Consider the following 15,364-nt stretch of genomic DNA (forward strand, 5'->3'; position numbering starts at 1 on the left):
TCCTCCACCAAGGGGCGATGTAATCCCGGCAGGTCTTCTCAGTTCCGATCGTATGATATGACGTGATCAGGATCCAGGAGACCATGTCAGCGTTACAATGCCACCCAGCTGTGGAAGAAGGGTGATGGAAGAATCTCTTCCATCCCCCCTCTTTCTCCTGCTCAACGAGATATGCCGACAGAGACTCACAATGCATCAGCAGCTTTCAAACAAAAAATGTCATTTGAAGCAGCTAATTGGTTAATTAAGAGTCAATTTGACCATTTGTCCTGCAGCCAGCAATGATGTCAGTTGCTTCAGTGAGGTGTAAATATGTATTGAAATTACATCAGAGCAGCCTTACAGTGTTTTATATTAATGTTTTACTGTGTTTAAAGTGAACCTTCAGACTAAAAATCTACCCAGCAGCACTCAAAAGGCTTGGTGTTTCTTTAACAGTTTCACAGCATCAGAACTTTGTTTTTCTTACCCAAGACTCATTTTCAACTGCACAGAAGAAAACTGCCCAGGCATTTTTCCCCTGGTGCTGTGCAAAGCATGATGGGATTCCTGATGTTGTTCTCGTTGCCTAGCAGCTGGGGGGGGGGGGGGGTGATCAGGACACAGGACAGTTGGAACTGTGTCTTTTGCTCCCTGTCACCTCCTTTCAACCAAAAAGATGACTTCCCCATGAAAAAGATGGTTGCCCCCATGAAATTACAAACCTATGCCTGTACTTTTAAAACAGGGTGGGTAAAATATTATATTACCTATTCTAATTAACATAACTAATGTAACCTAAAGGGAACCTAAACTGAGAAGTATATGGATTTTTCCTTTTAAAATAATACCAGTTGCCTGACTCTCCTGCTGATCCTGTTGACTCTTGGGTTTTTGGATTAGTTCCCACTAGACTGCTGATAAAAACTAGCATTGCATGGTTAGAGTAGGACTCATCAGATCGGGGACACTTTGGCGCAGTTGGTGAGCTTAAGCGCGTTAAAGCGTAACCAAGAGCCCCTGTCACTGTTTTTCCTGTTGTGTGCTGCAGCCCCTCTGTATGTCCTGCTGATCCTGTGTCTCTATTACTTTTAGCTACAGCCCCTGAACAAGCATGCAGATCAGGTGCTCTGACTGAAGTCAGACTGAATTAGCTGCATGCTTGTTTCAGGTGTGTGATTCAGCCACTACTGCAGCTAAAGAGCCTAGCCGGTCTGCCAGGCAACTGGTATTGTTTAAAAAGAATCATACGACATAGGAAGTCACCCCCATGCATTGCCTATTCCTGGCGTGCAATCTGAGGCAATATGGTAAACCTGTATATGGGTCTTACTCCCTGGGATCTATGTGGAGGGTCAGTCCCTCATTTCCCAGGTTGAGAGAGACCTGCTGATCACAGAATCTACTTCCACCATCTTGCCATGCACACCTTGAGTAGGAGCTACTTCCTCTTCATAATCATTTCTCTGATTTCTACATGTCAAATGGATATTTGGCATTTAGACTAACTAATTGACCCCAACTCAGGTAGTTAGGTGTATCAGTCATTATAACCAAACATTACTAACTCCAACACAATTGCAATATACCACATTTAATAATTTTTTGATTTATAAGATTCCATAGGAAATCAGAAACCCATAGTATATAATTTAAAATAATTTAAAATAACTTTGTATAAATTAACACTAAAATAATACACAATGATAGTACTCAATGATAGTTGGAAAAATTAAACATAGCTCAACATAAGAATATGGGAAATGGTTTAGAACACATTATACGCGTTTACACTCTCTTCGACAATGCTCATCGCGTATAATGTACAATCACCGCATATAGCAGTAAGGTGGCGTTTTAAAAAAAAAAAAAAATGACCACAGTAGTTACATATCAAAATACGCGTTCTAAACCGGTTCTACGCGTATTTTCCCAACAATTAGATACCTCCACTATCCTACCTAAGTTAGAACTTTAATAACTCAATATTTTATTACTCCTCCTTAACTTTCTCTCCTTTTTTCTTATGAAGGTTATAAAGATTCATATACATACTTTCATACTATATTTTGTACCAATAAAGATAAGTCTTCTTAAAAACAACTAGAAACACCTGCTCAAAAAACAATGTAAGTAATTTTCATCAAGGCTCAACTTCAATTTCACTGCAATTGATCTGCATTTGATTTCTGATATGCCTATCTACTTGTTTTTACACTCATTGTTAAAAATTTGAAAATTCCAATAAAATACTATTGTTACTGGTTTAAAAAGAAACATCCATATCCCTCTCAGTTTAGGTTCCCTTTAAAGTGGATCCGAGATGAACTTTTACTCATTGCACAATTGTATTCCTTTCATATAGTTTATAGGGCATTCTTCAAGCCAAATACTTTTTTGTTTTAATACTCTAATTCCCTATAAACTAAACAAGCCTCGCCCACAGCTTTTCAGAGTGCCTTGGCATTTTCAGACAGTAGCAAGGACTTATGTGAGCTCAGTCTGGGCAGGAGGAGAGGGAGGTGTTACTACCCAGAGATTTCAGAGGCAGAGGGGAGGAACAAGGAGGAGGAGAGGAGAGAGGATTGAGCTGAGAGCTGAGATGCATAATTTTTTTCTTTATTATCATGTAGCTAGCCTAGTGCTAGCTACATGATTCCCCCCTCCCTGCGGCGTCCCTCCCACCCCTCCGATCGCCGCCGGCGCAAAGACCTGTCCGGAAATTCCGTTCTGAACAGGATTTCCTTCAGGGCCTCCCCGTCGCCATGGCAACGAACGGAGTGACGTCATCGACGTTGTGACGTCACAGGGAGTCCCGATCCACCCCTCAGTGCTGCCTGGCACTTATTGGCCAGGCAGCGCACGGGTCTCGGGGGGGGGGGGGGGGGGGGCGTGTATCGCGGCCGGTAACGGTGGATCGGCGGCAAGCAGCGGCGATCGGGTAGGCAATTTGCTTGCTGCGTGTTTACAAAAATAATTATTCAAATCGGCCCAACGGGGCCTGAGCGGTGACCTCAGGCATCATCCAGAACGCTAGGGAGGTTAATGAGAGTATGTTTGTTTAGGCTGAAGTTCCTTTTTAATGCATTAGGGAAACAATACAATTTTGAGTGTAATCCAAATTTAAACATTGACAAGACAAGACAAATAACATTTATATTGCGCTTTTCTCCTTGCGGACTCAAAGCGCCAAAGCAGAGCAGCAGCCACTAGGGTGCGCTCTATTGGCAGTAGCAGTGTAAGGGAGACTTGCCAAAGGTCTCCTACTGAATTAGTGCTGGCTTACTGAACAGGCAGAGCCGAGATTCGAACCCTGGTCTCCTGTGAGGCAGCCTTTTTACACAGCATACCAGGTTTCAGGGTCCAGTGCTCTTACCTCTTCGAGCCAAAAACAGACCCGTGAGCCAGCTGAACGTGATGACTCCCAAGCGGGGCAGGAACTCCGGAGGAGGGTCCTTCAGGTACACGTAACTGTCTGGGGGAGAAGAGGCAGAGCGTGAGGCAAGCATGTTATTGTGGAGGGTAATGAACTCAATAGTGAACAGAGGAAGCTGCCATCCCTGCATATCTGACATCATTTCCTGTGACTGCTGCACAACCCATAACGCAATTCAAGGTTGCCAGATCTGACTTTTCTACAACATTCTGATAAAAAAAATATCAAAGCAATAACATCACTTCTTCACCGCTAAGGAAGCTGAACAATGTCTCGGGAAGATAGTGTCATATTGCAGCAGGATCTGGATAGGATGGCTATATGGGCACATAAATGACAGATGAGATTCAATCTTCAAAAATGTAAAGTCATGCGTTTTGGTTGCACCAATGGTCTAGCGCCATACAAAATAAATGGGATACAGTTGGGGACATCAAACTTGGAGAAGGACTTAGGAGCACTCCCCCACCAGTCTCTCCCAAGTGTATGAGAAAATGAATGAAGGAGGTACTCAAATGGCCAGTCATTGTATACAGAACGTGCCTCTGTGTCCTAATATGATTTATCAAACCCACCTCGGGTTCTCTTTAAGTCTGAGGGGAAGAAGAGAAGCAAAAAAGGACAACGCATGCCCTGCAGCTTCCTTTTTGTGTACCAAATAAGAGTCAGGTAAACTGGAGAATGATCAGTTATCAACAAGAAAAGTAATTGTGATTTCAACTTTTGGATTGCCTGGTTAGCATCCTTATTACTTGTTTACCAGATAAAAATAAAGAATTGATTTTTGATTTTATGCCCGACAGTTACTCTTTGACGCTCACCTTTCCCAAACTGGATGCTTTCCTCAACTCCATTCCAAATGGCAACAACGGTGTTCTAACAAAAAAAATAAACATTACATTTTCACTGCTTTACGGAACAGAAATAATCTGGGCAAACAAAGTTTAAACTAAATGAACATTCAATGTGTGGCTGTGATATTTTACAGTCGTTGGGACCAAACTGCATCATTTTCAGTCCATCTCCAGGCAAAAACAATAGTCCTCCAGTAGAGAGTATAGACATATAAAATGTACAATATACAAATGAGGGTCCAAGTAAACCAGCAACATCACAGTTTCAGTCAGTTCAAATACATGCTTCTGGCTTAGCTAATGTGTAGGCATGTGTACATTGACTTACAGCTGTCAGATACGGAGCTAAGGGCCTTTTTCCACTAGCCTGCGATTTGATTCTGATCGCAAATCGCAAGGTACATTAAACTAATGGAAACTACAGCAGCGGGGGGCGGAGCTAGCGATGGCCGCGTGAAGACGCTTTTTACATGGGCTCCCTCACTACCCCAGCCTAACGGCCCGCTACACAGAGCAAACAACTCCGCTCTGGCCTCAAAATATGTCCGGTAGATCGAAGAGATCATCTAGCTCAGCCACGCCACGAAAACAGAACTCATATACCCAGCCTAAGGTGACTCAATACCTCAGAAGAAACGAGGCAACCCAAACACCAGCTAAGATGGCCGACTCCTCGCCTCCGGCCAGCAAGGCCCAGAAGAGATCCGAAGCAGATGAATCAACAGCCAAATCTCTGAGTGAGATCCGCGACTATCTTTACAACTTACCTACTAAGGCGGATTTAGAAGATTTAGGCACCCGCATTACCAACGCCACCAGAGCAGAACTCCAGGAGGTACAGGAGGAGGTCACAGAACATGGTGGAAGACTAACGGCGCTCGAAGCCGAAACAACTGCCATGAAAGCAGAGCTACAGGCACTAAAGGAACAGAACGAAAAACAAAAAGCCACCAATACTGCACTTCGCTCGGGGCTGGAGGACTTACAGAATAGGAGCCGCCGATGCAATATTAGGGTCAGGGGCTTGCCGGAGTCTGTCCCAACGCAGAAACTTGCTCAAGTAATGGCCTCCATTTTTAATTCTCTGCTTAGGCAACCTGATGACGCCATTTTAAAATTCGACCGAATACATAGAGCGCTGAAACCGCAGCCCCCTACAGATAGCCCTCCTCGTGATGTCATTTGCCGCCTTCACCATTACACCATCAAGGATGCAATTATGCAAGCCGCAAGGAAAGTGGCGGCGATCGAACACGAAGGCCACAAGCTGCTCCTGTTCCAGGACTTAGCCCCGAGCACGCTGATACAGAGGAGAGCCTTGCAACCCCTGTTGAAAGCCCTGCAGGATGCTGAAATCGTATACAAATGGGGATTCCCCTTCCAACTCCATATCACCAAACAAGGCAAGTCATTCACACTCCGAACTCCATCAGACCTCCCTGATCTCTTTCGTGAACTGGACATCATACCTGTGGAACTACCTGAATGGCAGCCAGATCAAGCATTCATCGGCTTACCACAGCGTCAGAAAAAACAGAGGCCAGACAAACGACAGCAGGGACAACAGCCTGAGTGACGCAGCATGATCTTCTCCGGGAGATCTTTACCTTTTGAAGACACACGGATCCAGATAAGTACTACTACGGAACCTTACTTCTGATTTTATACCTCTCCTTGACTCCGCTTGGTCGTGCCTGTGCTGATCTGAGACCTCCAGCAAACTAGCCACCATCAGTCAGCATACGCACTCACTTGATGTTGGACTCCCCGTCATCGCGGTCAGATCACGGAGGCATGGCCCCGGACTTGAGGGGAGAGATGACATGGGGGGACTCTCGAGGGAGCTGCGTGATCCTTACACATGGCTTTTTGGGGGGGCATACTACCACTACAGTGCTGGAACATGGCATTCTCGTGCTCAGACTTGTTCGTAACACCGGAGACTTTGCTTCACACACGGAATATCACACCTGAACTTTCCCCTATGGGGGGTTAGATGCAAGAACGGTGTTATACAACTCGGGTGATGTATTACTAAGGTTGAACTGACAATCACACATATTGAATGTTGATATACACGGTTCTTTGGGAATTTTCATAATGCTATCAGCTGATTATAGTTCGCTTTACAATTAGAAGAATAGCAGTCATAAGAAATAACACGTGGGATGCCCCTTAAACTGGTCTGAGGAATCCATGTTGGGACGCCTGACCCATACCCCGGAATGAACTTATCTGCTCCCCGTCACTGGGTACCTGTATCAGACATCAAGGGCGTCTCACCATGGAAGACTCACAGTATTTACCACTGTGTGGTTGACCCCTCCCTTACACCCTATGGGTGGTTATCAACACACACACACGAGCTAAAGTAGCCCACCCCAAGACAACATGCTCCTTATATGTGTCTGTCGTGGTCACTTCCCATCGCAGGCGCATAGCTGGGAAGTTTTATTCTTAGACCTTTTATGCCCACTATGCCTAAGCTGACTGGGTCCCTTGTCCGGCCTACCGGACCTGGGCTCCACACCATTTTAAAGTCTAATACATACCATCTAAAGGGGATCTCCTCTCTAGAAACAAGATCAAAGGTTCATCTCATATATACGTAATGGTATTTCATAGTAGTGCTGTAAAGCTTTTATACTGGATTCTCAGGTTGTGTCTCGGATTTCACAAGTTTGCTCGTTCATGTTATAAGGTTATAATGTATTAAGCTATATGTTCAAAACTTTACTATCTCTTACATCCAATATGGATGTATGCGGGCCGGGGCTGTGGGGGTGAGGGGTTGGCCCACTTCCGCGGTGGACAATGGTATCCCATATCCCTCATAGGAGATTCCTGACAGTTCAGGAAGTGGTAAGGGTTAAATCCCTTCTAGAAAGGGTTATTTCTCTTAAGATAATTAGCAATAATGAAGCTCAACTGATACACGCCTTATCTTTACTACTATTTTTGTTTACAATGAAAGGGTTTCCTCCGGTCGCCTCTCCTCACCAAGCACTTTTATATGAACAATTGCGATGGATCACATGAAAATATTAACCATAAACGCCAAGGGCCTTAATATCCCAGAAAAGCGGGGTATCCTCATGAGAGATGTCTGGGCACACAGGGCAAAAATTGTCCTTATACAAGAGACACATTTCAAGGGAGATAATCATCCTAAATTACATAGCAGAAGATTTCCCTTCTCCTTTTATAGCAACTCCCCGGACTCCAAAACAAAGGGCGCTGCTATACTCATCAGTGATGACCTCCCCTTTACTAGCATTGACATCAAATCAGATCCGCAAGGCAGATACCTTTTAATGAAATGCCTAATTAAAGACAAAAAGTACACACTTGGGTCTATATACTCACCTAATGTTGACCAGGATAAATTCCTGCTCAAATTTCTCATTGAACTGGAAACCTTCGCAGAAGGTAGCATTATACTGGGTGGAGACTTGAATGTGGCTCTCAATCCTGCCCTAGACACCTCTCATGGGAGAAGCAGCATCTCATACGCTAAACTGAATAAGATGAAAAAAGCCCTACATGAGAGGCAGCTTGTGGACATTTGGAGGGCGACACATCCAACCACTAAGGATTATACCTTTTACTCAGCAATGCATGGAATGTACTCCAGAATAGATTACCTCTTTGTCTCACATAACCTACTCTCAGAATTTATTATGGCAGATATAGGTGTAATCACTTACTCAGATCACGCTCCTGTACATATGACAATCAATTGCAAAGCAAAACGTGACACACCATTTACATGGCGGCTCAACACCTCGTTGATCCTAGAGGAACAAGATGTTAGGAAAATTGAGAGCAAACTTAAGGACTTCTTTGTCCTTAATGATGTGGAAGATGTGTCGCCCTCTATTTTGTGGGAAACCCACAAATGTGTCATAAGAGGACTCTTGATCGCACACAGTACTAAGCTGAAAAAAGAAAGAGGGGCATTGATTAGAAAGTTGGTAGATGAAATACGCAGGTTGGAACAAATGCATAAAAGAGAACCTACTGACCTTGGCCTCACAAAACTCCTAGAAATTAGGCGACAATTAAATAAGATTCTGCAAGACCAAGCGAAGCAAGCAGCGCAGAGGTGCCAACATACATATTTCTTACATGGCAACAAATCAGGTAAATTATTAGCACGAGCCCTGAAACAACAACAACAAAAAACTTATGTACCACACATAATCGATCGCACAGGCAAAAAACATATTAGAAGTGAGTCTATTGCCAAAACTTTTAAAGAATTCTATCACAAACTGTACAACCTAACCCAAATTGCAAATGGCGAAGTTAAGACCCCCGATAATCTTGAAATCAAAAACTATATCACTCGTTCCACCATGCCTAAACTGACTGAAGGCATGAAAACAATTATGGAAACCCCATTCACTGACCCAGAAATCCGAAAGGTCATCATGGGACTCAAATCAGGAAAGGCCCCAGGGCCGGATGGATACCCTGCCGAGTACTACAAAAAATATAGAGACACGCTCATTCCCTACCTATGTAAAATGTTCAATGACCTAGCAGAGGGAAACTCTGCTCTACCGACTCAATCCCTGGAATCACATATCACGGTAATAGCCAAACCACAGAAAGACCCCGCAGCCTGCGGAAGCTACAGACCCATATCACTAATTAACACAGATCTAAAAATATTTGCAAAGATTTTGGCAAACAGACTTGCTGAACACATGGGCTGGTTAGTGCATTGGGATCAAGCTGGCTTTATACCGCAAAGAGAGGCCAGAGACAACACGATCAGGGCACTGGACCTGCTCCAGCTCACCCGATCGGGGAGGACCCCATGCATGCTATTATCAACCGATGCCGAAAAAGCATTTGATCGGGTGGGCTGGAGCTGGTTACGAATGGTTTTGCAACATATAAACCTAGGAGAGAGAATGCTATCCTGCATCAATGCCCTATACACTGCCCCTTCTACAAGGGTTAAAGTAAATGGTGTTCTGTCGGATCCCCTACACATTACTAATGGTACTCGGCAGGGGTGCCCCCTTTCCCCTCTGATCTTTGCCCTCGCCCTGGAGCCTTTCCTGTGCATGGTTAGGAGAAACCCAGATATCACAGGTCTACGAGCCGGAAACACCGATCACAAAATCGCAGCTTACGCTGATGACCTTTTATTTTTCCTGACACACCCAGCAATTGCCTTACCCAACCTGATTGCAGAATTTGAGCACTTCGGTAGGCTATCCTTCTTCAAAATTAACTTTGACAAATGTGAGGCCTATAACGCGGGACTTGCCACTGCAGAAGTGGAGCTTATAAAACAAAACTTTCCCTTTAAGTGGAACCCCAAGGCGATACACTATCTAGGCACATATATTTCAGATTCCCTTAAAAATGTTTTTAAGCTTAATTTTCCCACAATTTTAGGCACACTCACAAAAGACCTCAAAAAATGGGACCTCCCCTATATATCCTGGTTCGGAAGAATCGCTGTCATTAAGATGAACATTATGCCCAGGTTATTGTACCTATTTCAGGCTCTACCAATTAAAATACCACTAAACTTCCTCCAACAAATGCAAACACTCTTTAATAAATATGTCTGGAAGCACAAACCCCCGAGACTCAAAAGGGACATACTGTACAGCCCCAAAGCAAATGGAGGAGTGGCCCTTCCCAGTGTGCGCAGATATTATTTTGCAGCCATTCTTACTAGAGTGACGGATTGGCATAGACACCTAGAACAGAAACAATGGGTAGAACTAGAAACCTCTCTATCTCCATACTCATTGCCCAGCTTAGCCTGGACCATGGATAAACCAAAATCCTCTTGGGGTCTACCACCTCTATGCTACTCCACCCTACTTACTCTTCATAAGGCAAATTCAATTCTAAACCTGGCACCCACCCCCTCCCCCCTACTCCCAGTCTCAAACAATCCAAATATAGGGGAAGGCAGTGCAGACGTTAGGGGGAACATCTTGCGCAGATCAAGAAACTTGTGCTTCAGAGATATGTGTCAGAACGGCCAATTGGCCTCCCTTGGAGAGCTAAGGAGTAGACCAACCCTCACTAACTTACAATGGTGGGAATACTTTCAGTTCAGACACCTCCTCACTCATATTGGTGTCCAACCCTCTCAACTAAGACGCAAAACGGAGTTTGAGGACCTGTGTACAGGTCCAGGCCCAATTAAGAAAACTCTCTCTACACTATATACTATAATGTCACTGCTGGCCTCCCCACCTTTACCCTTCATTCAGGGGTGGGAAGGGGAAATTGGCTTAACCTTCACTCCCAGCCAGAAGATCAAAATGTGTATATATGCTCATAAAACCTCGAGGTCGGTGAGAACTCAGGAGGTGAACTATAAATTGCTTACGCGATGGTACTACACCCCCAACAGGCTCCACGATATTTACCCTGAACAAGAAGACCGATGCTGGAGATGTCATTCAGAAAAAGGCACTTTGCTGCATATTATGTGGTCTTGCTCGGTTTTGGCAGATTATTGGAAGAGAGTTGAAAAACTCCTTAAAGCTATAACAGACAGACCAGTCCCATTCTTACCTGAATTTTATCTCTTACATATTAATGATTGGAAGATAAAAAGCTATAAGCGATCGGTGGTCAGGCACATACTGAATGCAGCAAAGTGCCTCATAGTGAGACATTGGAAGCACACGACTCCTCCAGGGTCGGAAGAATTAATCAGGGAATTAGACCACACAGAACTAATGGAAGACCTTACTTCTGTTGCTACTAATACGGTAGACTTATTTAAGAAAACGTGGTCATTTTGGAATCACCTCAGAGCCTCTGAGGAGTTCCAACAGATCTTTTATGAAACATGACTGTAGCACAATGATGCATCTTACCGAATAGCTGCGGTCCTCAGGCGTTTCAACAAGAAGCAATTGATCCAGATACGAATGAAATCACCTAATAAATAGCTGGTGACGGGCTTGGTGACCGGAGGAAAGGGGGGAGGGTAGGGAGTTCATAGGGTATACATTTTTAAAATTCTGGGGAAAATATGGTTACTCACTAGTGTCTGCAGTCAAGCTTTGTTTTCCCTCACGTCTGATTTCCACAGGACTATCCGTAGACATATGCTGTCTCTACAACTGGAGCCCCAACAGGCGCATAGACAATTATATATAAGACACCTTGTCAAAATGTAGTGATTAGCTGGACTATGTGGATATATCGGCACATAGAAGTTACATTCCACTATTACGCTGACTGTACTCTGAATATGTTGTATTTCATGTGTTCCGTACTCCTATGTTGTACTATGTTTTTCCTGGTAAAATAAAGAATATACAAAAAAAAGAAACTACAGCAGCAATTTCCATTAGTGCGATCCGATTTTGGTCAAAGCGCAATCGTCGTCCTGCCGAGTTTTGTATGCGATTGAGCTGTACTATAATGAGTATAGTAGCTCAATCGCAATCGCATGGTGGAAATTAAAACGCGATTGCGATCGTGATTGGAATCGCAATCGCATTTCATAGTGGAAAAGAGCCCTTAGACTTCCTGTCACTTGATCAGGCTGGGAGAGGGTGGGGGGACCACAATGCAAATGAGGGAGGAGTGAAGCCTCTCAATTTGTATAATTTGTGGAAAAATAACAGAAAATTACCAACCAGCCACTTTAACAAACAAGTGCTAAATAAAGCTGAAAAGTATTTAAAGGGAACCTAAAGCGAGAGGGATATAGAGGTTGCCAATTATTTCCTTTTAAAACAATCCATATAGCCTGGCTAGCCTGCTTATACTCTGCCTTTAATACTTTTAGCCATAGCCCCTGAACCAGCATGCAGCAGATCAGGTGCTCTGACTGAAGTCTGACTGGATTAGCTGCATGCTTGTTTCAGGTGTGTAATTCAGACACAACTGCAGCCAAAGAGATTAGGAGGATGCCAGGCAACTGGTATTGCTTAAAAGGAAATAAATATGGACGTTCCGCTTTAGGTTCACTTTAAGTAGGCCACATGATATGTCAGCATGGAAGTTGCATGCCCAATTCAGCTTGGAGGATCTAGGCCTCCGTAACTGAAGTTGGTAACAATGTACATCTAAAGTGAGAGGGGTATGGAGGCTGCCATATCTCTTTCCTCTTAAACAATACCTGTTGCCTGACTGTCCTGCTGATCTTTAATGTATCTGTAGTGTGTGAATCCCACACCTGAAATAAGGAGGCGGCAAACCGATTCAAATATCTGACCTACATGCGTGTTTGGGGTCTACGGCTAGGTGTATTAGAGGCAGAGTATCAGCAGGACAGCCAGGCAATCTGCATTGCTTAAAAGGAAAAAAATATGGCAGCCTCCATATCCCCTCTCACTTCAGGTGTCCTTTTAAGGCCTCTTTTCCAAAAACTGTTGATAGGCAGTGAAATGCCTCTCAAACTCTCACAACTGCTCACTGCTGCCTGGTAACTGCTTGTCGTTGCCTGGTAACTGCTCACTGCTGCCTGGCAACTGCTTGCTGAGCACACAGCTCAACAGTTAGTGGAAAAGAGGCCTACCAGGCAGCAGCGAGCAGTCACCAGGCAGCAGCGAGCAGTCACCAGGCAGCAGCGAGCAGTCACCAGGCAGCAACGAGCAGTCACCAGGCAGCAGCGAGCAGACACCAGGCAGCAGCGAGCAGACACCAGGCAGCAGCGAGCAGACACCAGGCAGCAGCGAGCAGACACCAGGCAGCAGCGAGCAGACACCAGGCAGCAGCGAGCAGTCACCAGGCAGCAGCGAGCAGTCACCAGGCAGCAGCGAGCAGTCACCAGGCAGCAGCGAGCAGTCACCAGGCAGCAGCGAGCAGACACCAGGCAGCAGCGAGCAGACACCAGGCAGCAGCGAGCAGACACCAGGCAGCAGCGAGCAGACACCAGGCAGCAGCGAGCAGACACCAGGCAGCAGCGAGCAGACACCAGGCAGCAGCGAGCAGACACCAGGCAGCAGCGAGCAGACACCAGGCAGCAGCGAGCAGACACCAGGCAGCAGCGAGCAGTTACCAGGCAGCAGCGAGCAGTTACCAGGCAGCAGCGAGCAGTTACCAGGCAGCAGCGAGCAGTTACCAGGCAGCAGCGAGCAGTTACCAGGCAGCAGCGAGCAGACACCAGGCAGCAGCGAGCAGACACCAGGCAGCAGCGAGCAGACACCAGGCAGCAGCGAGCAGACACCAGGCAGCAGCGAGCAGACACCAGGCAGCAGCGAGCAGGCAGCAGCGAGCAGACACCAGGCAGCAGCGAGCAGACACCAGGCAGCAGCGAGCAGACACCAGGCAGCAGCGAGCAGACACCAGGCAGCAGCGAGCAGACACCAGGCAGCAGCGAGCAGACACCAGGCAGCAGCGAGCAGACACCAGGCAGCAGCGAGCAGACACCAGGCAGCAGCGAGCAGACACCAGGCAGCAGCGAGCAGACACCAGGCAGCAGCGAGCAGACACCAGGCAGCAGCGAGCAGATACCAGGCAGCAGCGAGCAGACACCAGGCAGCAGCGAGCAGACACCAGGCAGCAGCGAGCAGACACCAGGCAGCAGCGAGCAGACACCAGGCAGCAGCGAGCAGACACCAGGCAGCAGCGAGCAGTTACCAGGCAGCAGCGAGCAGTTAACCTGCCTGTAAACAGTTCGTGGAAAAGAGGCCTTAATTGGTCCATTTTCAAGCTGCATGCATTTTCATATAAAATTTACATAATCCTGCATCAACTCAACATTATTAGCATCTCATTGTCCATCACTAGAGATTAGACCTTCCGTTTGTGTTGCATAGCTCGGTACTGCAGTGAGGCCCCATTCACTCTTGCTGATCGCAAAACGCTAGCGATTTTGGTAGTGTATTGCTCTGGCGTTTTTTGGCGATTAACGCCAAAAAAAAAAAATCACCATTCACACCTGCTGATTTTTTTAGCGATCGCGTTTTGCGCTTCTACAGCACTAAAACGCGATCGCCGGGAAATCGCCTGAAAATGGTGCAGGTTACACGTTTGCGTTTACCGTTTTTGGGCGATTTACGGCGATTAGCGCAAATCGCCCAAATGAGAATGGGCCCATACACTTTTATTACCCTTTGAAAAGCGCCGGCAAAACGCTCAAGTGTAAATGGGCCCGAAAAGCAGCAAAAACCTAGAAGTGGCAGAAACCCAATGAATATCCCATCAGATTTCTGCTGCCGTCTGATGGAACATCGGCTGGTGAATGATGATGCCTCAGGGTAAAAGAGAATCTGTATCAGTCAGACGTTGGGCTCTATTCACAATAAGCAGTTTGGTAAAAAAAAAATTGGAGGTAAAATACATTATGCGGTATTTTACACTTTTTTTTTCCAAATTCACAAAACTTTTCTCGGTACTTTTCCGTTAGCCGGGCGCATCCACCAGGTGGCGATAATTACTATTCCCCCTCCAGGCCGCCATGGATAGTAGGGAAAGATGTAATTCTTGTGGAGTTCTATCGCCACCTAATGGATGCGCCCGGCTAACGGAAAAGTACCCTTTCCTCCCATGAGGCAGAAGTTTGGTAGGTACTTATCCATTAGCCGGGCGCATCTGGCAGGTGGCGCTAATTACTATTCCCCCTCCAGGCCGACATGGATAGTAGGGAAAGATGTAACTCTGGTAGAGATTTGGGTACTTATCCGTTAGCTGAGCGCATCCGGCAGTGGCGCTAATTACTATTCCCCCTCCAGGCCGACATGGATAGTAGGGAAAGATGTAATTCTTGTGGAGTTTTATCGCCACCTAATGGATGCGCCCGGCTAACGGAAAAGTACCCTTTCCTCCCATGAGGCAGAAGTTTGGTAGGTACTTATCCATTAGCCGGGCGCATCTGGCAGGTGGCGCTAATTACTATTCCCCATCCAGGCCGACATGGATAGTAGGGAAAGATGTAACTCTGGTGGAGTTTTGTCGCCACCTGCCGGATGCGCCCGGCTCGGATAAGTACCGTTTGGTAATTTACCGAACAAACTGCCTCAATTCACTAAGCCCTGGTTAGTAAGTGTCAGTTAGCAGCCTTCTAGCAGGGCAGCAGGCAGGGAGCTGTATGTGTGACTGAAGTTTTCCAGACTGTGCCACCTGTCATCCTTTTAGATGTGCTGGAGCC

The 15,364-nt window shown here is 45.9% G+C and overlaps 1 protein-coding gene across 1 annotated transcript in view; it reads right to left on the bottom strand.

Annotated features, from left to right (window-relative positions):
* Positions 1–15,364, bottom strand: part of APOOL (apolipoprotein O like) — a 57,942-nt gene that overhangs the window by 19,158 nt on the left and 23,420 nt on the right. The window contains exons 4-5 of the mRNA XM_068249258.1: positions 4,237–4,291; positions 3,356–3,454 (exon numbers count right to left, since the gene is read on the bottom strand). Of these exons, the coding sequence (XP_068105359.1) occupies positions 3,356–3,454; positions 4,237–4,291 (154 nt within the window). The remainder of the gene's footprint in view (positions 1–3,355; positions 3,455–4,236; positions 4,292–15,364) is intronic.

Source organism: Hyperolius riggenbachi, chromosome 8 (assembly GCF_040937935.1).
Source record: "Hyperolius riggenbachi isolate aHypRig1 chromosome 8, aHypRig1.pri, whole genome shotgun sequence".
Classification (NCBI taxonomy): domain Eukaryota; kingdom Metazoa; phylum Chordata; class Amphibia; order Anura; family Hyperoliidae; genus Hyperolius; species Hyperolius riggenbachi.